The following is a 22161-nucleotide window of genomic DNA, read 5'->3' on the forward strand; positions in this document are numbered from 1 at the left end:
GAGCCACAGCCACGTTCTAGAGAGGAAGCCAACATTAACTCCTGGTAGATAAACAAGTGAAAGCAAACCTTGTAGTGCAGTATTTTTATTGTTGAGATATCAACTATTGTGTTCATTTTAAGGCAAGGACAGCCAACACGCAAAACCCTAATGCCTCTATATACCTTTTTGCCTAAGTACTCCCCTTGCAGCAGGAATTAGGGATCTGAAGGTGCAAGACTACAAAGCAAGTTGACTGCAAGGGTTTGACACATTTGTTGTGGCTTCCCCTTTCTTAAAATGAATATCTGATTTTTTCAGCAGAAACAGGGGTTGAGGAGGTTAGGAGGACTTTCTTTCCTTGTGAAAGGCACCTTGCATAGCTTCTCCTTCAGGAATGGAATAAGATGTGGCTTGTCCCAAACAACCGGAAATGGGGTGGAGTGAGCTGATACGGAAAACCTCCATTCCTTACTGGTTTTGGCTACAACACCATCAGTGGAATCAGAGGACTGGAGGTGCCTCCTTCATCACCTCCTCCATCCAGTGCCTGTAGTTGATAACTTTGGTGTAGAAGCCGTAGCCACGGCCACAGCCGATACCCCAGGACACAATCCCTGTGGCCACCCATCGTTCTGCTTCCTCATCCAAGACAGTGAAGGCTCCTCCACTGTCGCCCTGGCATGAGTCCTTCTGCTTCTTCTCAGTCTGAGATAAACCTGCACAGAACATGTTATCAGAGAACACAGGTGGTTGATCATCTATCACCTTGCCTCTGAGGAAGTCCTTGCAGTTGTCACGGCTGACTGTTGGAAGTCTGACATATCTGAGGTGGCTATGTAGACTGTTTTTCTCAGTTACACCGAATCCACTGATGTAGCCCAGGTGGCCCTCTTCATATAAGGTCTGGCTGCTGTTTTTCCAGGGCAGGCAGATGGGCATGATGTCAGTGCTCATGGTCACACTTTTGCTCAGCTTGATCAGGGCAATGTCATTATCAAAGTTATGGTCCACACGCATGAATTCAGGGTGAACGAATATATTTTCAACAGGGTACAGTCCCAGTTCAATCTGCTTGCGCAAATCAATATCTCCCATGTAGACCTCCACGTCACTCACATTAGTCACTGGTTTCTTTGTATCACTGTCCTCTTTGAAGACGAACATATGAGCAGTGGTGAGAATCCAGCGGTCACTGATCAATGCACCACCACCTGGGCCCCTTGTCTTCAGGTACACCAGCCACGAAAAATGTCCAGCCTCTGCTTTGTCCCCACCAATAATTCTTCTGATTTGCTGCACAGGGTGCTTCGGCTTCCCACACACTATGAAATAAGGAGAAATACATGATCTTTCCCAGCTCCCTTCCTGTCTGTTCCAGGATATCTTTCTTCGCTCATTTCCCAGGCAGGATTCAGGCTGGTGGAATGATCACAACTCAAGAGCGCAAAATATTACATTGAGTGCTTAATTTGTGCTTGTTGTTTCCGGTGCGGAGCACCGGCACTAATTTTTGAAGGCCGGGGCTTATTCTTCAGCCTCAAGCATTTGTTGCGAGCAAAAGACACATATGGGGAAGACGGAGGAAGAGAAAAACGAAAAAAGTGTCACAGAGGGAGAAAGCAGAAAGCTGCAAGAGTGAGCTGAAGGGGCAGGGAGTGGCTTTAAATGGATAGAAGAGGCCTCAGGTGGCTTCAGGATTATGCTGCCTCAGTATTCCGTGTTCACACATTTAATTGCAGCAGCCGCATGTTTAAGAGCAGGGCTTTGGGCACTGGCACCTTTTTATTTACAAATTAAGCACTGATTCCATGTCCTCAATACATATTCTCAAACTTTCTGCTTCTTTTCTTTTCATCGCTGTCTCTCCCTCTCTATTTTACTCTTTTTCTCTTTCTTTGCCTCTCTCGCTCTGTCGCGTTTCATACATTCCTACACAACCCATTCAAGTACTTACAATCTGCATTACAATGGAGCCTACTTGACCTCTTATTTCGCTTGGCAGCCTATAACTCAATTCTGCCCTTGCCTCTTGTGGCTCTCCCTAAATTCAGTTATTGTTGATGTCACCCCTCCTTTCACTGTGGAGTTGACAAATGACAGGGAGGGTTCTGTAGAATATGGTGCATGCCCCCTGGAGTTAAAGGCCCCTTGATTTATGTATTTATGTATGTATCCAGTATCTGTATAGTGCAAACATAGCCAGAAGGCTGGGGATTGCTGAACAGGGTCAAAGTCAAGAATCCAGCCAATGAGTTTGTAAGGAGAAGGTGGGTTCTGAGAGTAGACTCCGACTGTTACTTCATTGTGATGTAAAGTTCTCCAGAGATGTGTGTCTTCAGCTCTTTCTTGAACTGCAGCAGAGTTGGAGCATTCGTAATGGGAACAGATCGTAATGGGGGCTGGTGTCTCAGTGGACTAAAGCATCTACTCCAGGGATCTGTGTTTGGCCTCATGGTTCAAATAGCTCAAATCCCAGCAGTGCCCCTTCGCCTTTAATCCCTCTGCGGCTAATAAAAATGACTTTATTGGTCAGATGAGATATTTAACCGAGGGAAGGGAATACAGAGCCCTGTGCATGCTAATACCTGTTTTGCCTCCAAAGACTATGACTTCTGTTATATCCATTTAAGATATTAGGGCCAGATGTAGCAACCAGTTTGCGACTCGCAAACGGCAAAAATTGCCGTTTGCGAGTCGCAAACCAGAGTTTGCTATGCAGAAATGCATTTTGCGAGTCGGGACCGACTCGCAAAATGCATTTCAAAGTCGCAAATAGGAAGGGGTGTTCCCTTCCCATTTGCGACTCGCAGTGGTATGCAATTCCATTTGCGACCGTGTACGCGGTCGCAAATGGAGTCGCAGTTACCATCCACTTCAAGTGGATGGTAACCCACTCGCAAATTGGAATGGGACCCCTTCCCTTTTGTGAGTGGACCCACCAATATTTTTTCAGAGTAAGCAGTGGTCCAAGGGACCACTACCTGCCCTGAAAAAATCCGAAACTAAAGGTTTCGTTTTTTTTTTAAGTGCAGCTCGTTTTCCTTTAAGGAAAACGGGCTACACTTGAAAAAAAAAAAAAACTGCTTTATTTCAAAGCAGTCACGGACATGGAGGTCTGCTGGTCCCAGCAGGCCACCATACCCGTGAGTGCCCATAGTCGCTATGGGGCCGCAATTTGCGACCCACCTCATTAATATTAATGAGGTGGGTCTTTGCGACCCCATAGCGACTCGCAGACGGTGTTTGAGACACCGTTCTTCATTGCAAATTGCGAGTTGCAATTTGCGAGTCGCTCGGACTCGCAAATTGCAACTCGCAATTTGCAAAGTTGCTACATCTGGCCCTTAGTTTCCATGCTACCCAGTGGTGTAACCAAACTTATGGTGCCCCCTTCCAAAGTGCACGTAAGGGGCCCCTCCTTCCTTGACCCAGTCAGGGGCCTGTCGCCCATGCACAGTGTACTGAGATGCGGGGGCCGCTGAAGCTGTGTGCGGGGGGGAGCACTGTAGGGGCTGCGGGGCCTTTGTTACACCATGGATGCTATCATGTTTCATTTTCTGATAAGTAGGTTGTCACTTGAAGTAATTGAGTGAGTTGCTAAACTCGGTTATCCATTTGGCTTTTTCAGAACAATGACAAATTTTGCGTCTCTCGCTCTCTCCTGGACCATTGATAATAATAGCCTCAGCACCAAAACAGGAGTGAACTGTTGACTGATGTTTGTCTAATGCACTAATGTTAGCTGAGGTCTTTAAAGCTTTGGCTAAAATTATTTTCCAGTGGCTCACTGTGTTTTGTTGAAAGACCTGCAATAGGTCTATGTTTCACTATATAGTCCTCATCCAAATATGTGTTTTTTTAGACAAAGTGTAGTCATAGCTTGTTTTGGTGGATCTGGGATGATTCCCTGTGTCAAAGATGAATTTGAATGATAAATAAGCGGGCAGCGAAAAGATGATAGAAAGAGTGAATTAACCTGCAATGAGCACTGCCAGATGTCAGAGTGGTGGGTTCAAATGTCTGAGTAAAGGCATCAATTGACCCATAGTTATAGGGGACATTTTTTATTTAAGGGTGAGGTGTTAGATCATATTTTGTGGATCTGGGCCTGTTTTCTTTCTAGGGCTGACCTAGGAAAATGGGAAGCATCATTAAATGTATTAATTGCCTCAATGGTTCCCTTAATGCTCCCTATTTTCTCAGGAAAGGCTGTAGTCACCCAATCACAGAGCACTCGAATGCTGACCAACTTAGAATCTAAAGCCTTCAGATATAATAAGGGGCTCACAATTCAGAAATGTTGCTGTGAGGAGGTTTTGCTGAGGAAGTTGATTCACCTGAATACAAGAGATGGTGGAAGTGACCTTTTAACCATTGATAAGATCAAAGGGTCCACTCCTTGTCCCACCCTTAGTGCTCCAGTTCTCTTTTTTGCTGGTGTGGGGAGAGAGGAAAGCCAGCATGCACATTTTATAAATATTAGACATGCTCTGGGAACCCTGTTTGCCTTCCTTTTTCTTCCCCTGTCTCTTGACCCCTAAGAAAGAAAGTAGTGAGTAAACAGCCAGGAATAAAGATCCAGCCCACGGGAGCAACTGCTAACCCTGGTTACCCCTAATGTAGGGCCATGTGCCTACCGAATACGATTTAGTAACATAAACACATAAAAAAGGCAACATTGTTTTTGATACCTTTCACCTGCTAACTTATACTTCACCTGTGTCATCTCTTACCTTATCAGCAGCTGGTTTTCTGCACCTATGTGCCTAGGACAAGCATAGCATAGATGCACTTGTAACTTGTACAGAGTTTGTGAAGTCGCAGCATAGACCGGCGGAGAACTGCTTAAAGCTTGCTGTGATTGGCTGAGCCACAGCCAAGTTCTAGAGAGGAAGCCAACATTAACTCCTGGTAGATAAACAAGTGAAAGCAAACCTTGTAGTTGAGTATATTTATTGTTGAGATATCAACTATTGTGTTCATTTTAAGGCAAAGACAGCCAGCACACAAGACCCTAATGCCTCTATATACCTTTTTGCCTAAGTACTCCCCTTGCAGCAGGAATTAGGGATCTGAAGGTGCAAGACTACAAAGCAAGTTGACTGCAAGGGTTTGACACATTTGTTGTGGCTTCCCCTTTCTTAAAATGAATATCTGATTTTTTTCAGCAGAAACAGGGGTTGAGGAGGTTAGGAGGACTTTCTTTACTTGTAAAAGGCACAAATTCACCTGGCATAGCTTCTCCTTCAGGAATGGAATAAGATGTGGCTTGGCCCAAAGACCCGAAAGTGGGGTGGAATGAGCTGATGGAGAAAATCTCCATTCCTTACTGGTTTTGGCTATAACACCATCAGTGGAATAAGAGGACTGGAGGCGCCTCCTTCATCACCTCCTCCATCCAGTGCCTGTAGTTGATAACTTTGGTGTAGAAGCCGTAGCCACGGCCACAGCCGATACCCCAGGACATAATCCCTGTGGCCACCCAGCGTCCTGCTTCCTCGTCCAAGACAGTGAAGGCTCCTCCGCTGTCGCCCTGGCATGAGTCCTTCTGCTTCTTCTCATTCGGAGATAAACCTGCACAGAACATGTTATCAGAGAACACAAGTGGTTGATCATCTATCACCTTGCCTCTGAGGAAGTCCTTGCAGTTGTCACGGCTGACTGTTGGAAGTCTGACATATCTGAGGTGGCTAGGTAGACTGTTTTTCTCAGTGACACCGAATCCACTGATGTAGCCCAGGTGGCCCTCTTCATATAAGGTCTGGCTGCTGTTTTTCCAGGGCAGGCAGATGGGCATGATGTCAGTGCTCATGGTCACACTTTTGCTCAGCTTGATCAGGGCAATGTCATTATCAAAGTTATGGTCCACAGGCATGTATCCAGGGTGAACTAATATATTTTCAACAGGGTACGGCCCCAGTTCAATCTGCTTGAGCACATCAATATCTCCCATGTAGACCTCTATGTCACTCACATTAGTCACTGTTTTCTCTGTATCTCTGTCCTCTTTGAAGACGAACATATGAGCAGTGGTGAGAATCCAGCGGTCACTGATCAATGCACCACCACCTGGGCCCCTTGTCCTCAGGTACACCTGCCACGAAAAATGTCCCCACCAATATTTCTTCCAATTCGCTGCACAGGGTGCTTCGGCTTCCCACACACTATAAAATAAGGGGAAATACATGATCTTTCCCAGCTCCCTTCCTGTCTGTTCCAGGATATCTTTCTTCCCTTATTTCCCAGGCAGGATTTAGGCGGCTGGTGGAATGAGCACAACTCAAGAGCACAAAACATTACATCCAGTGCTTAATTTGTGCTTGTTGTTTCCGGTGCTGAGCACCGGCACTTATTTTTGAGGACCGGGGCATATTCTTCAGCCTCAAGCATTTGCTGCGAGCAAAGACACGTATGGGAAAGACGGTGGAAGAGAAAAACGAAAAATGCGTCACAAAGGGAGAAAGCAGAAATCTGCAAGAGTGAGGTGAAGGGCAGGGAGTGGCTTTAAATGGATAGAAGAGGCCTCAGACGGCTTCAGGATTACGCTGCCTCAGTATTCCGTGTTCGCGCATTTAATTGCAGCAGCCGTGTGTTTAAGAGGAGGGCTTTGGGCACTGGCACCTTTTTATTTACAAATTAAGCACTGATTACATCTCCTCAATACATATTCTCAAACTTTCTGCTTCTTTTCTTTTCGTCGCTGTCTCTCCCTCTCTATTTTACTCTTTTTCTCTTTCTTTGCCTCTCTCGCTCTGTCCCGTTTCATACATTCCTACACAACCCATTCAAGTACTTACAACCTGCATTACAATGGAGCCTACTTGACCTCTTATTTCGCTTGGCAGCCTATAACTCAATTCTGCCCTTGCCTCTTGTGGCTCTTCCTAAATTCAGTTATTGTTTATGTCACCCCTCCTTTCACTGTGGAGTTGACAAATGACGGAGAGTTCTGTAGAATATGGTGCATGCCCCCTGGAGCTGAAGTCCCTTTGATTTATTTATTTATGTATGTATCCAGTATCTGTATAGTGCAAACATAGCCAAAAGGCTGGGGATTGCTGAACAGGGTCAAAGTCAAGAATCCAGCCAATGAGTTTGTAAGGAGAAGGTGGGTTCTGAGAGTAGACTGCGACTTTTACTTCATTGTAATGTAAAGTTCTCCAGAGATGTGTGTCTTCAGCTCTTTCTTGAACTGCAGCAGAGTTGGAGCATTCGTAAAGGGAAACAGATCGTAATGGGGGCTGGTGTCTCAGTGGACTAAAGCATCTACTCCAGGGTTCTGTGTTTGGCCTCATGGTTCAAATAGCTCAAATCCCAGTAGTGCCCCTCCGCCTTTAATCCCTCTGCGGCTAATAAAAATGACTTTATTGGTCAGATGAGCTATTTAGCCAAGGGAAGGGAATACAGAGCCCTGTGGCTGCTAATACCTGTTTTGCCTCCAAAGACTATGGGGGTCATTACAACATTGGCGGTAAAAGCCACTTACCGCCGTGAAGAAGACCGCCAATACACTGCGGCGGGAGACCGCCACAGCTATTATGAGACACATTACGGTATCCGCCGATATTCAGACACCCACACAATACCGCCACACCAAAGGTCAGCGATAAATATGCGGAAACAAATCCTCCACCTCCACGCCAACAGAAACACGCCCATGCTATTAAGACCCACGAATCCACGCGGTGGTCTTTCAACCGCGGTATTCAATTGGCGGTACACACCGCCGCTCTCAAAATACACACACAGCTCCAAAACACCGCCACATTGGACAAATCCAAATACACACACCTGATACACATACAAACACCACTCCCACACACCCAACACAATATAAAACACACACCCACAAACCCCTATGACAAAAAATTAGAGATGAAGGCCAGAGCGAGACAGCACAGAATAGAGAACCCCATCACACAGAGGCACACTACACCATCACCCACACAACATCCACGCACAAAACACCACATACCACTACACTCACCACACTCATCAACACATACACCACCCCACACCTCACACACACCACCCCATGTCACGCCAAAGACACCCCCGCTTCACTGAGGAGGAGCTCAGGGTCATGGTGGAGGAAATCATCTGGGTAGAGCCACAGCTATTTGGCTCACAGGTACAGTACACATCCATAGCCAGGAAGATGAAGCTATGGCAAAGAATAGTGGAAAGGGTCAATGCCGTGGGACAGCACCCAAGAAATAGGGAGGACATCAGGAAGAGGTGGAATGACCTACTGGGGAAGGTGCGTTCCACGGTATCCAGGCACCACATCGCGGTACAGCGGACTGGCGGCGGACCCCCACCTCCTCCCCCACAACTAACAACATGGGAGGAGCAAGTCTTGTCCATCTTGCATCCTGAGGGCCTCGAAGGAGTTGTTGGAGGAACGGACACTGGTAAGTCAAATTTTTACTATCTTATCCCCCAACCTACCTGCATGCTATCACACACCCCCACCCTCACACCCTCCACTAACACCCTAACTCCTCACTAATGTACCCATAACACCAACCACCCATCCCAACCCCAAGACCTGTATGACACAGCTGAGCATGGATACCCATCATTAAAGCATGCCCACTGCACAGACCCAGAACAACCCCCAACCATCAGCACACAAGCTCCCACACAGGAATGCTAGCACTGGGGTACACGCACACCCAACCATTGCACACCCTGAAACACACACATGCAATAATCATGTACTTAAACCCCCGCAGGAACCCGAAGGAACGTCACCACACCAGAGGGTCCAGACAACACCACTCCACCCCCAGAAGAGGCCCACAGTGACGACAGCAGCTCTGCCCTACTGGATCTTGATGACCAGCCCGGACCAGCGTGGGCCTCAGGACAGTCGGTTCCCCTTGCCCAGCCACAGCCCAACACCGAGCTGCCACCCTCTGGTAACACCAGCACAGCACCCACCCAGCGGGCCCATACCTCCCTACCCAGGACAGGTCAATCAGCGGTGTGTCCACCACTACAGGGCACCCAGGCTAACCCGCCACCCCAACAACAACAGGGACCTGGGGGTAGTGGTAGTGGGCACACGGTCCAGGGGGCGGAGGCACAGGAACACAGGGGAACTGGGAGGGCTGCTGTGTGATGGGGGCAGACAGGCCAAGGGAACCTACTCTCAACGAGGCCCTCTCCTCCATCATGGGAGCCTACCAACACTCCCAGGAGACGATGGCAACGGTCCTGGACAAGTTGCAGGAGACCCTGCGTCTGCAGGAGGAACAGTATTTGGGGTTCAGGGAGGAGCTCAGGACCATCGGTTCCGCCCTGGGCACCATCGTAGGGGTGCTGACGGACATTCAAAAGACCTTGAGGGACACTGTGGCACTCCAAGGGGCCCCTGACACTAGCCAGGATGACGAAATGCCCACCACCTCCGTCGCCGCTAGTGGACAGGACACCCCGCCACAGGACCACCACACCAGCACCCCACCCCCTGCAGACGGAGAACCACCACGAAAGCGGTCCCTGAGATCCAGGAACAGGACAGAGCAAGATGGCAAGACCCCCGCCAGGAAATAAGACTACCCTGATTGTCCTTCCACTGTCCCACTTTGTTACCCTGTCCACATTGGAACTGCCCCAGCTCCACTTTCAATGGCCAGATTTGCAATGTACCTGTGAGACTAATAGACTGGACTCTGCCATGGACATTCTTCCACCGTAACCCATCCCCATTTCACAACCCCCCTACATTTTTATGCACTTCAATAAACACCCTTGAAACACTCATAATACTGGAGTCAGTCTATGATTTTGAACTTTGTATTGTCAATTACATTGTCAAAAAGGGTTACCCATTGGAAGGCCAACATACCAATGTCACACATCACAAGCCCTTCAAGGGTGCAAGCTGTTGACACGTAGGTTTCCACATTTGTGAAACTGAAATGGAAGGGGACAACTCAGTCAACAAATAGTCAGTTAAATGTAGGTACAGGATAGAGGTAGATGTGTGAAAGTTAATGTAATGTAAAACCAGAAAATGTTCTCACCTGTGTGTCACTGGAAATATTGCTGTATGACTGACTCCCTGTTGTCGTTTTCTTCTTCCTCAGATTCATCCTCATCATTGTCCACAGGCTCCACAGCTGCTACAACACCGTCATCTGGATCATCCTCCTACAGAAAAGGCACCTGGCGTCGCAATGCTAAATTATGGAGCATGGAGCAGGCGATGATGATGTCGCACACCTTCTTCGGTGAGTAGAATAGGGACCCACCTGTCACATGTAGGCACCTGAACCTGGCCTTCAGGAGGCCGAAGGTGCATTCGATAACCCTCTTAGTCCGCCCATGGGCCTCATTGTACCGTTCCTCTGCCCTGGTCCTGGGATTCCTCACTGGGGTCAATAGCCAGGAAAGGTTGGGGTAACCAGAGTCCCCCAATAGCCATACACGATGCCTCTGGAGTTGACCCATCATATCAGGGATGCTGCTATTCCGCAGGATGTAGGCGTCATGCACAGAGCCAGGGAACATAGCATTTACCTGCGAGATGTACTGGTCTGCCAAACAGACCATCTGGACATTCATCGAATGATAACTCTTCCTGTTCCTGTACACCTGTTCACTCCTGCAGGGGGGGACCAGAGATACATGGGTCCCATCAATGGCACCTATGACGTTGGGGATATGTCCAAGGGCATATAAGTCACCTTTCACTGTAGGCAAATCCTCCACCTCAGGGAAAATGAGGTATCTCCTTACGTGTTTCAGCAGGGCAGACAACACTCTGGACAACACGTTGGAAAACATAGGTTGGGACATCCCTGATGCCATGGCCCCTGTTGTCTGAAAAGACCCACTTGCAAGGAAATGGAGCACTGACAGCACCTGCACTAGAGGGGGGATTCCAGTCGGATGGCGGATTGGTGACATCAGGTCTGGCTCCAACTGGGTACATAGTTGCTGGATTGTGGCACTGTCAAACCGGTAGGTCACAATCAAATGTCTCTCTTCCATTGTCAACAGGTCCACCAGCGGTCGGTACACCGGCGGATTCCGCCATCTTCCCATATGTTCCAACTGACGGTGCCTAAGAAGGACAACAGCGAAGAAACAGTCACCATTCCTCCAGGTATGTACCCACAGTCACACACAAGACTACAACAGACAATTAAGCCTTCCGGGATATGTTTTGAGTGTAGGCCTCGGTATGTGTGACGCAGTAGTAAATGAAGCCATGTGGGCCCCTGAAATGGCGGCTGCCTGACCTCCAAACTGGGACAATGGAATTGTGGGGTAACTGTGCTGGCGTTGGACACCGTCGCGGTAGGTGGTCGTAGACCGCGGCGCAATGCTGCATTGGTTAACTGTGGACCCTATGGGTCCCAGGAGCCAATGAACAGGTGCGCCGCCGGTGATGATGCGCACCGCCGCGGACGTCACCGCCGCGGACGTCACCGCCATTTTCTATCTCTTTAATCACTAGATACCTGACCTTCGACAGGAGAGGACCTACACTGCCAGTGCTGCTGTGACCTCGGTCTAGAAGCGACGATGGCTGCTGCGTCTGGGGAAAGGGCCCCTGCCTTCACTGCACAGGAGTTGGAGAAAATTGTGGATGGGGTCCTCCCCCAGTACATGCTACTCTACGGTCCTCCAGACCAACAGGTGACTACACAGGGAGCACGTTGGATGGGCTAGGCCTGGGTGGACAGGGCTGGGTGGGAGAGGGAAGGGGGCAGAGTTCTAAGAACTGAAATGCATGGGGATGAATGCGCCACATGGCCAGAGTTGGGAGGGGGCCACTCACATTGACGATGCAGTAGGTAATGACTGTTCCTCTTTCCTTGTGCATGTCATGTAGGTCAGCGCCCACCAGAAGAGGGACATTTGGCGTGCCATCTCCAAGGAAGTGGGACGGAGGGCGAGGGGAGCTTCACGTCGGCTACCGGATCACCAACCAGCGACACGGACTCGTCCGCCGATGGGAGCTCCCCTGTGGTGGCGGCACCATCTGTGCGCCCCAGTTCTACAGGTACAGCCGCCACCTCCCCTACCAGCACCGCCCACCAAGCAGCCCCTCAGCGTTCGCCCCGTGCCCGCTCACCCAGGAGGGTGGGCATCACCTTCGCCCCAGGCACCTCAGGCCCTGCCCCTGTCACCTCTGCTGCCCTCAAGGAGGAGGCCATTGACCTCCTCAGGTCACTCATTGTTGGGCAGTCTACCATTGTGAATGCCATCCAAGGTGTAGAACGAGAGTTGAAACACGGTAATGCATTCCTGGAAGGCATTCATTCTGGTCAGGCTGTCCTTCAGCGAACCCTGCAATCTCTGGCCTCAGCACTGATGGCAGCCATTTTCCCTGTGTCCAGCCTCCCCCCTCCAACAAGTCAACACCCAAAAGTAGCTCAAGCAAACATAGGCATCACACACACCACAGGCACTCACACAAACATCAGACCCATACAGAGACAGCAACATCCACTGCCTCCACTGTGTCGCCCTCCTCCTCTTCTCCCTCCTCCCTCCCAGTGTCGTCTACACACACCTGCATGCACCACATCTACAGGCACTAGGACTCGCACCAGGACACCCAGCACCACAAGCCGCTCACCTGCACTCACCACCTCCACTGCCATTTACACGTCCCCTGTGTCCTCTCCCAGTGTGTCTGTGACGCCCCCTCCCAAAGTACACAAATGCCGCCAATCACTCACCCAACATCCATCCACCATACGACAGCCTCCTGTACCTGCACCCAAAACAGCTAAAGTGACACCTCCTACAACCACCTCCTCTTCCTCCACTCCCAGACCTCCTACAGCTACCCATCCCAGTGTCCGTCAGAAACTGTCCTTATGTCAAATTGACCTTTTTGCCCCCCCTCCAATTCATCAGTCCAGTCGTAGCGCCTCAGCCAAAAAGCCTCCAGTACCAGTGGTGCGTGTTCCAGGTTTTTGGAGTGCCCCGTCCACCAGGGCAGGCAGTAGGACCCGGAGCCAAGGCACTGTCAGCCCACCCACTGTAAAGGCTCTGAAATTGGAGAGTGGACGACGGGACCGTGTCAAGACTCCTGGTGGGACAAAAAGAGAAATGGGATCCATGGCGATTGGTGAGTCAGCTGTAACTCCAAAGAAGGTGGGGAAGGTTCCGAGGAAGTCTCCCCAACCTGTTGTGAGTGTCACGGCGGAGAAGTGCGCCATCATTTCCGGCAGTCCTGACACAACTGCCAGCACCGTCGTTACTGGTCCAGAGACCACCGCCAGAGTCACAGCCCAGGAGGGCCCAAGTATTGTTACTGGTCCGGAGACCACCGCCAGAGTCACAGCCCAGGAGGGCTCAAGTATCGTTACTGGTCAGGAGACCACCGCCGGAGGCACAGCCCAGGAGGGCCCAAGTATCATTACTGGTCAGGAGACCACCGCCACCACCGGAGTCACAGCCCAGGAGGGCTCAAGTATCGTTACTGGTCAGGAGACCACCGCTGGAGTCACAGCCCAGGAGGGCCCAAGTATCGTTACTGGTCAGGAGACCACCGCCACCGCCGGAGTCACAGCCCCGGAGGGCTCAAGTATCATTACTGGTCAGGAGACCACCGCCGGAGTCACAGCCCAGAAGGGCCCAAGTATCGTTACTGGTCAGGAGACCACCACCACCGCCGGAGTCACAGCCCAGGAGGGCTCACATATCGTTACTGGTCAGGAGACCACCGCCGGAGTCACAGCCCAGGAGGGCCCAAGTATCGTTACTGGTCAGGAGACCACCTCCGGAGTCACAGCCCAGGAGGGCTCAAGTATCGTTACTGGTCAGGAGACCACCGCCGGAGTCACAGCCCAGGAGGGCCCAAGTATCGTTACTGGTCAGGAGACCACCACCACCGCTGGAGTCACAGCCCAGGAGGGCTCAAGTATCGTTACTGGTCCAGAGACCACCGCCACCGCCGGAGTCACAGCCTAGGAGGGTCCAGGATCCCACAGCCCTGGTGGGCAATGATGGAACGTCAAGCCACACACCAATGTCCAGTGTGGAGTTCGTCATGCCACACACCAATGGCCAGTGTGGAGTTCGTCATGCCACACACCAATGTCCAGTGTGGAGTTCGTCATGCCACACACCAATGTCCAGTGTGGAGTTCGTCATGCCACACACCAATGTCCGTACCAGAACCGCCATGGCAAAGCACAGCTGAACAGGCCAAAGACTGCCATGGTGAAGACCGCTGAACAGAGCAAGTCTGCCATGGTGAAGACCACTGAACAGAGCAAAGACCGCCATGGTGAAGACCACTGAACAGGGCAAAGACCGCCATGGCAAAGCACCGCTGAACAGGCCAAAGACTGCCATGGTGAAGACCGCTGAACAGAGCAAAGACTGCCATGGTGAAGACCGCTGAACAGAGCAAAGACCGCCATGGCAAAGCACCGCTGAACAGGCCAAAGACTGCCATGGTGAAGACCGCTGAACAGAGCAAAGACCGCCATGGTGAAGACCGCTGAACAGGGCAAAGACTGCCATGGTGAAGACCGCTGAACAGGGCAAAGACCGCCATGGTGAAGACCGCTGAACAGGGCAAAGACTGCCATGGTGAAGACCGCTGAACAGGGCAGACACCGTGTGGGTATGAATAGGCCGCCACATCAGGCATCGTTCTCCCATGTGCAGCTGGGACAGTGACAGGACATGTACTTTTACGGGGAGACTCATCCAGTCTGGGCACCAGTCCTACCCAGTACCAGTAGAGAACTGCATCTACTTGCAAAAATGTGTCTTTGCACTCCCCAGGATGGTACAGTGGGCAAGCCACCCACTGTAGAGACTTGAGAGACTGTAGTTTTGCACTCCCCAGGATTGAACAGTGGGCAAGCCACCCACTGTAGAGACTTGAGCGACTGTGGCTTTGCACTCCCCAGGATGGTACAGTGGGCAAGCCACCCACTGTAGAGACTTGAGAGACTGTGGCTTTGCACTCCCCAGGATTGAACAGTGGGCAAGCCACCCACTGTAAAGACTTGAGAGACTGTGGCTTTGCACTCCCCAGGATGGTACAGTGGGCATGCCACCCACTGTAAAGACTTGAGAGACTGTGGCTTTGCACTCCCCAGGATGGTACAGTGGGCAAGCCACCCACTGTAGAGACTTGAGGGACTGTGGCTTTGCACTCCAAAGGATTGAACAGTGGGCAAGCCACCCACTGTAAAGACTTGAGAGACTGTGGCTTTGCACTCCCCGGGATGGTACAGTGGGCAAGCCACCCACTGTAAAGACTTGAGAGACTGTGGCTTTGCACTCCCCAGGATGGTACAGTGGGCAACCCACCCACTGTAGAGACTTGTGAGACTGTGGCTTTGCACGCCCCAGGATGGCATACATGGGCATGGAGCCCCGTCGTGGATCTGGCTTCGCATTCATGTGGCTAAGGTGCCCCCCCTTCCTTTCCCCCTGAGGTGCCTGCACTGTTTCTATCTGATGCCCCGGCAGTGTTCTCTCGAATTTTGGTCAGGTATCTATTATGGGCGTTGCCCATGCATTTTTGGACTGTTGGTGCACGGACATTGTTGTGTACATATCTGCACTACTTCTTGTATTGTATATTTAATTATGACAGATTTCGTGATATATATCAGTATATTTTTTTATGAGTAGTATATTTTCACAATACAAAGTTTGACCGCAATTCGCTTTGTCTTTGCATTCTTCCGGCGGGATTGTGGGTTGTTACTGTGATTTTTGTGACTGCATTGGCGTGTATGTTGTCTAATGCGAGGGTGGGGGTGGGGGTGTTTGGTGGGTGTCCCCCTAACTTTTGCCTCCACCCTCCCCCGTGTCGTAGGTGCAGTACTCCCCGGTATCTTCTGCGCCAACGTCGCTGTTGGTCGTAGATGAGCAGGAATACAAGGGCAGGTAAGATTTGTAGTTCGGGCTCCATGGGGTCCTCGTTCCTAGTGGGATGTGTTAAGGTGAGCGTTTTCCCATTGCAGCAGCTATTCCCGCCGTTTTTTTATTCACGGTTAATCCGCCCTGGAAAAGGTGGCGTATTGGTGTGTTGAGATAGTGTGGGCGGTACATTGTCTTCCGCCTGTCTGTTTCCGCCAGGGTCGTAATTCCCTTTTTTTGTCCGCCGGCCTGTTTGCAGTATTACCGCAGCTTTCACACCGTCCGCCAGGGTTGTAATGACCACCTATGACTTCTGTTATATCCATTTAAGATATTAGTTTCAATGCTACCCTATGGTGTAACCAAACTTAAGGTGCCCCCTTTCAAAGTGCATGTAAGGGGCCCCTCCTTCCTTGACCCAGTCAGGGGCCTGTCGCCTATGCACAGTGTACTGTGCTGAGGTGGCCGCTGAAGCTGTGTGCGGAAGGAGCACTTTAGGGGCTGCGGGGCCTTTGTTACACCATGGATGCTATCATGTTTCAGTTTCTGATAAGTAGGTTGTCACTTGTAGTAATTGAGTGAGTTGCTAAACTCGGTTATCCATTTGGCTTTTTCAGAACAATGACTAATTGTGCGTCCCTCTCTCTCTCTCTCCTGGACCACTGATAATAACAGCCTCAGCACCAAAACAGGAGTGAACTCTTGACTGATGTTTGTCTAATGCATTAATGTTAGCTGAGGTCTTTAAAGCTTTGGGTAAAATTATTTTCCAGTGGCTCACTGTGTTTTGTTGAAAGACCTGCAATAGGTCTATGTATTACTACATAGTCCTGATCCAAATATGTTGTTTTTTTAGACAAAGTGTAGACATAGCTTGTTTCGGTGGATCTGGGATGATTCCCTGTGTCAAAGATGAGTTTGATTGATAAATAAGCGGGCAGCGAAAAGATGATAGAAAGAGTGAATTAACCTGCAATGAGCACTGCCAGATGTCAGAGTGGTGGGTTCAAATGTCTGAGTAAAGGCATCAATTGACCCATAGTTATAGGGGACCTTTTTAATTTAAGGGTGAGGTGTTAGATCATATTTTGTGGATGTGGGCCTGTTTTCTTTCTAGGGCTGACCTAGGAAAATAGGAAGCATCATTAAATGTATTAATTGCCTCAATGGTGCCCTTAATGCTCCCTATTTTCTCAAGAAAGGCTGTAGTCACTCAATCACAGTGCACTCGAATGCTGACCAACTTAGAATCTAAAGCCTTCAGATATAATAAGGGGCTCACAATTCAGAAAAGTTGCTGTGAGGAGGTTTTGCTGAGGAAGTTGATTCACCTGAATACAAGAGATGGTGGAAGTGACCTTTTAACCATTTATAAGATCAAAGGGTCCACTCCTTGTCCCACCCTTAGTGCTTCAGTTCTCTTTTTTGCTGGTGTGGGGAGAGAGGACAGCCAGCATGCACATTTTATAAATATTAGACATGGTCTGGGAACCCTGTTTGCCTTCCTTTTTCTTCCCCTGTCTCTTGACCCCTAAGAAAGAAAGTAGTGAGTAAACAGCCAGAAATAAAGATCCAGCCCACGGGAGCAACTGCTAACCCTGGTTACCCCTAATGTAGGGCCATGTGCCTACCAAATACGATTTAGTAACATAAACACATAAAAAAGGCAACATTGTTTTTGATACCTTTCACCCGCTAACTTATACTTCACCTGTGTCATCTCTTACCTTATCAGCAGCTGGTTTTCTGCACCTATGTGCCTAGGACAAGCATAGCATAGATGCACTTGTAACTTGTACAGAGTTTGAGAAGTCGCAGCATAGACCGGCGGAGAACTGCTTAAAGCTTGCTGTGATTGGCTGAGCCACAGCCAAGTTCTAGAGAGGAAGCCAACATTAACTCCTGGTAGATAAACAAGTGAAAGCAAACCTTGCAGTTGAGTATATTTATTGTTGAGATATCAACTATTGTGTTCATTTTAAGGCAAAGACAGCCAACACGCAAGACCCTAATGCCTCTATATACCTTTTGCCTAAGTACTCCCCTTGCAGCAGGAATTAGGGATCTGAAGGTGCAAGACTACAAAGCAAGTTGACTGCAAGGGTTTGACACATTTATTGTGGCTTTCCCTTTCTTAAAATGAATATCTGATTTTTTTCAGCAGAAACAGGGGTTGAGGAGGTTAGGAGGACTTTCTTTCCTTGTGAAAGGCACAAATTCACTTGGCATAGCTTCTGCTTCTTTTCTTTTTGTCGCTGTCTCTCCCTCTCTATTTTACTCTTTTTCTCTTTCTTTGCCTCTTTCGCTATGTCTCGTTTCATACATTCCTACACAACCCATTCAAGTAATTACAATCTGCATTACAATGAAGCCTGCTTGACCTCTTATTTCGCTTGGCAGCCAATAACTCAATTCTGCCCTTGCCTCTTCTGGCTCTTCATAAATTCAGTTATTGTCACCCCTCCTTTCACTGTAGAGTTGACAAATGACAGGGAGGGTTCTGAAGAATGTGGCGCATGCCCCCTGGAGCTAAAGTCCTTTTGATTTATTTATTTATGTATGTATCCAGTATCTGTATAGTGCAAACATAGCCAAAAGGCTGGGGATTGCTGAACAGGGTCAAAGTCAAGAATCCAGCCAATGAGTTTGTAAGGAGAAGGTGGGTTCTGAGAGCAGACTCCGACTGTTACTTCATTGTGATATAAAGTTCTTCAGAGATGTGTGTCTTCAGCTCTTTCTTGAACTGCAGCAGAGTTGGAGCATTCCTGATGGATATAGGTCTTTGTTTTCAGATCCAGGGTGCATGGATGGACAGCCTCGGTTACCTTGGTATGATATATGTTTGTATGCCCATATGTATACATGGATGTGGTTTTTGTGGAGCAGAAACATAGCCAAAAGATACTGGAGCACTGTACATAGTAAAAGGAATGGATCCTAATGGCTGCAAGGATGTCATTCCAGATCCTGGGTGCATAGATGGACAATGCCTTTCACAGCTCCTCATACTCAGTGTTAACTAATATTCACTCATTAAAGTCAACACTCACCTGGTAAACACTGCGGGATGTCCTCTGAGCCATGGATGTCCTTCCAGAGACGCTCTGAGGTGCAGGTATATTGGCCTGTGGAAAGTAGAGGAGGACAGTAGGATAGATGAATGTTAAATATTCTGTAGATGCACAGATATATTTCTGAGCACACTCTGATTTTAGCACCTAACCAAATGATATTCTGAAAGTGAAATTCTCCACAATATGAACTTTTATGAGCCTTTCTCTTCCAACTCATCCAATCCTTCCTGTGGTGCAGTGCACAACTGTCTGCTCCCAAAAGTCAGAGACTGTACTCTTACCAGTGAATAGTTGTCTGTGTGTCCAGTGACGTTTCTCCGCATTAGCTCATATCCTTAGTGATTTAGTAAGCATCTATCTATGTTTTGGCTCTCAGGTATCTGTGGTTTACTGTGGATTAAGGAACTTTTGCAGACAGGGGAATGAACAATCTTCTGCTAGTCAATGTACATTAGAAGAAAAAGAACCAGAAGCAGAAGAAGAAGAAGAAACAGATGAAGCAGATGCAGAAGCAGAAGAAGATGAAGTAGAAGAAGAAAAGGAAGAAGCAGAAGAAGAAGAAGAAGGACTACGTATTCAACTAGTAAACTGGGTTGTTACTAAAAATGAGATCACCTTCATTCTCATTTAGCAGAAGAGGAAAGTTCTGAGAGTGTTCCTAAAATTAGAATGAGGTAGGCTACCCTTCAGGCTTCTGGCAATGCATTACAAAGCTTATGGCTAGAGACAGGAAGCAAGCTATGTCCAGTCCTTGATCCTTGGATTCTGGAATTCAAAAAGAGTAAAGTGCTTTGAGAGGGTCAGCTCCTTGTCCCACTGTACTTGCAGAGGCTAAACCGATAGTTGGGAGGATTCCATGTCGTAAAAGACTCTATGCAAGTCATCTTGTAAACCTAAATGTAATCCTCTTTTTTTAAAGTGATTCCGTGCAAGCTTTCCCAAGCTGCAGCAATGTGATTGCTTTCCTCAGGCCTCAGTACCATTCAAACAGCGTATTTTTTAACCCATTGTAGTTGAGACTGGGCACTCTATAGAAGACCCACATACAGCATATTGAAATAAGCAAGGTTAGGTAAGATGCAAGAGGTGACAACCTACCCATGTGCTTTGGGGGTAAAAACCTCAGGTCAGTTTTCAGACTTTTTTATGACCAAATTTTATTATCATTTGGTAATAACAATAATACAGACAAGCGCACCCCTTCCCGGTTCCGACCTAAGGTCTCTAATATGAATACTTCAATACGAGGAACGCTCCCTCACCCAGTAACAACAGCGTTGATTAGTCCAGAGCAAGGGCCTGATTTAGATATAGACGGACAAGTTACTCTGTCACAACGGTGACAAATTTCTCACCTGCCAAAATCTAAATCCCATAGGATATAATGGGATTTACATTTTGGTGGACGACATATCCATCACCGTTGTGACAGAGTATCTTGTCTGCCAAGATCTGAATCAGGCCCTAAGTCTTCCACCAACCCCATATTCTGGAATGCTAATGCGGGCACCCCTTGCCCGGTAAATGAGCTTCTCTAGTGTAGAACACCAATCCGTTGCCAAGTGACAGTCCCACTCCTTGGGCAGGGAGGCAAGTGGTGCTCCAATGACGTGCTATATCTTGCTTAGCATGCAATGTGCCCATGCCCTCAAATGTGCGCTCTCCTCTGGGTCCTCCAAGTTCTCCAAAGATTCCTGGTAGTCCCACTTTAGAGGAAAGTTCCACTGGCCACTCCAGCACCTCTGTCAACACCTCACCTATAGCTAACCACTACTGTGCTCTTTTGCCCTCCTTCCAGAGGAGCGTCGGAGCAAGGTATCTGGGCTGGAAATAATGGAGCTGGATAAGCCTCAGGCTGGAAGAGATGGTTAGTATCTGGGGAGGGCGGCATAAGAGCTTTCCTCTAATCTGCCTCATTCAAGGGTCTCACCCATGCTTCCCACTTTTGTTTAAGGATATCAAACTTGTTGGGGGAATTAAAAACCAATGATTTGTATATTTGTGAAATCCCACCTTTGCCTAGGGGGCCCAAAAGCAGGTTGGCCTTGAGCCGGTTTTATTCAGGAAGACTGTGAAGTTTCTCCTGATATGAGTATAGTGCGTTCCACAGCTAAATACTTGTGAAACTGTCTGGTGGAAAGTGAGAACTGTGCCTGCAAGTCATAGAATGTTATAATAGACCTTCCACTCAACACATCGCCAAGGTAAGTAATACTAGTCCTATCCCATTTTTTAAAGCCCCCAAGGCGTGACACCTGGGTGAGACGCCGGGGTCTGCTGTGTGAGTCATTGTTCCAACCCCAATCATTTCAGTGCCAGGCTCCAGGAGAAAACGGGGGAGAACCCCTCCCCCCGTAGAGCAAATGGCGGACATTGTCTAGGCCCAGCAGGGAAAGTTCCATTTAATCGTCATTAATCACCAGCAATTGCAAAGCCCAAAATGACAACCAAATATACTCCAGGCCCAGGCCCACATCAGAGGTTGATTTAGAGTGCCAAGCGGCAACATCTAATGGTGGGCTCCAGGTCCTGATATCACGTGGTTGGAATGTGGTAAGGAAAGTGTTGCATTACATGTAAGAAGCGTGGCACAACAATTTTAAATAAGGCCACTCTCCCAAGGAGCAAAAGGGGGAGGTGCTCTCAGAACTGAATTCCCGTTTCGTATTTCTTAGGAGTTTGGGGAGATTAAAAGACCCATTACAAACAGTTCCTGGGTTGGATTTGAAGAGAATTTGGTAATTTCTCAATAATTTGAGGTATTATTATCATTTGGCATAAAAAATCCCTAAGAGCATATGAAATACTCAACCTGATTAAAATGTGGGGTGAGTAAGTTTTATTCTTCTCTATAGAGATCACTAGATATAGGGGTTCATTACGAGTTCAGCAGACGGCTTTCACCGTCCCCCGAACTTCCGATAGTGAGGTTGCCATCACACAGGCTACCCCTCCGCCATCCCCATTAAGAATTTCCCAAGCTACTACATTGTCTCCGGCTCCTAATCGAGCCGGCGGCAATGCTGTACCCTGCAGTTTTCACCAGCACCTTCTCAATGTCCACTGTCTGCAAAGCAGACAGTGAACATTACCATGGTGCTGGGCAGGGGGCCCTGCACTGCCCTTGCAAAGTGCATGGGCAGTGTGGGGACCCCCTGTGGCCCCCTGCACCTTTTCTCCACCAGCCTTTTCATGGCGGTGTTACCACCATGAAAAAGGCTGGCAGAGAATGAGGTCATAATCC

At 48.8% G+C, this 22161-nt stretch overlaps 2 protein-coding genes across 2 annotated transcripts in view; both read right to left on the reverse strand.

The window, feature by feature from the left end:
* Positions 1-483: 483 nt before the first annotated feature.
* LOC138246837 (complement C1r subcomponent-like) overlaps positions 484-22161 on the reverse strand; it is a 33314-nt gene continuing 11636 nt past the window's right edge. The window contains exons 2-3 of the mRNA XM_069201592.1: positions 18894-18968; positions 484-1304 (exon numbers count right to left, since the gene is read on the reverse strand). Of these exons, the coding sequence (XP_069057693.1) occupies positions 484-1304; positions 18894-18968 (896 nt within the window). The remainder of the gene's footprint in view (positions 1305-18893; positions 18969-22161) is intronic.
* Positions 5333-6004, reverse strand: LOC138245624 (complement C1r subcomponent-like). Its single transcript, XM_069199354.1, has one exon. It carries the CDS (start codon positions 6002-6004, stop codon positions 5333-5335), a length of 672 nt encoding a protein of 223 aa, XP_069055455.1.

The sequence above is a fragment of the Pleurodeles waltl genome, chromosome 7, assembly GCF_031143425.1.
Source record: "Pleurodeles waltl isolate 20211129_DDA chromosome 7, aPleWal1.hap1.20221129, whole genome shotgun sequence".
Taxonomy (NCBI): Eukaryota; Metazoa; Chordata; class Amphibia; order Caudata; family Salamandridae; genus Pleurodeles; species Pleurodeles waltl.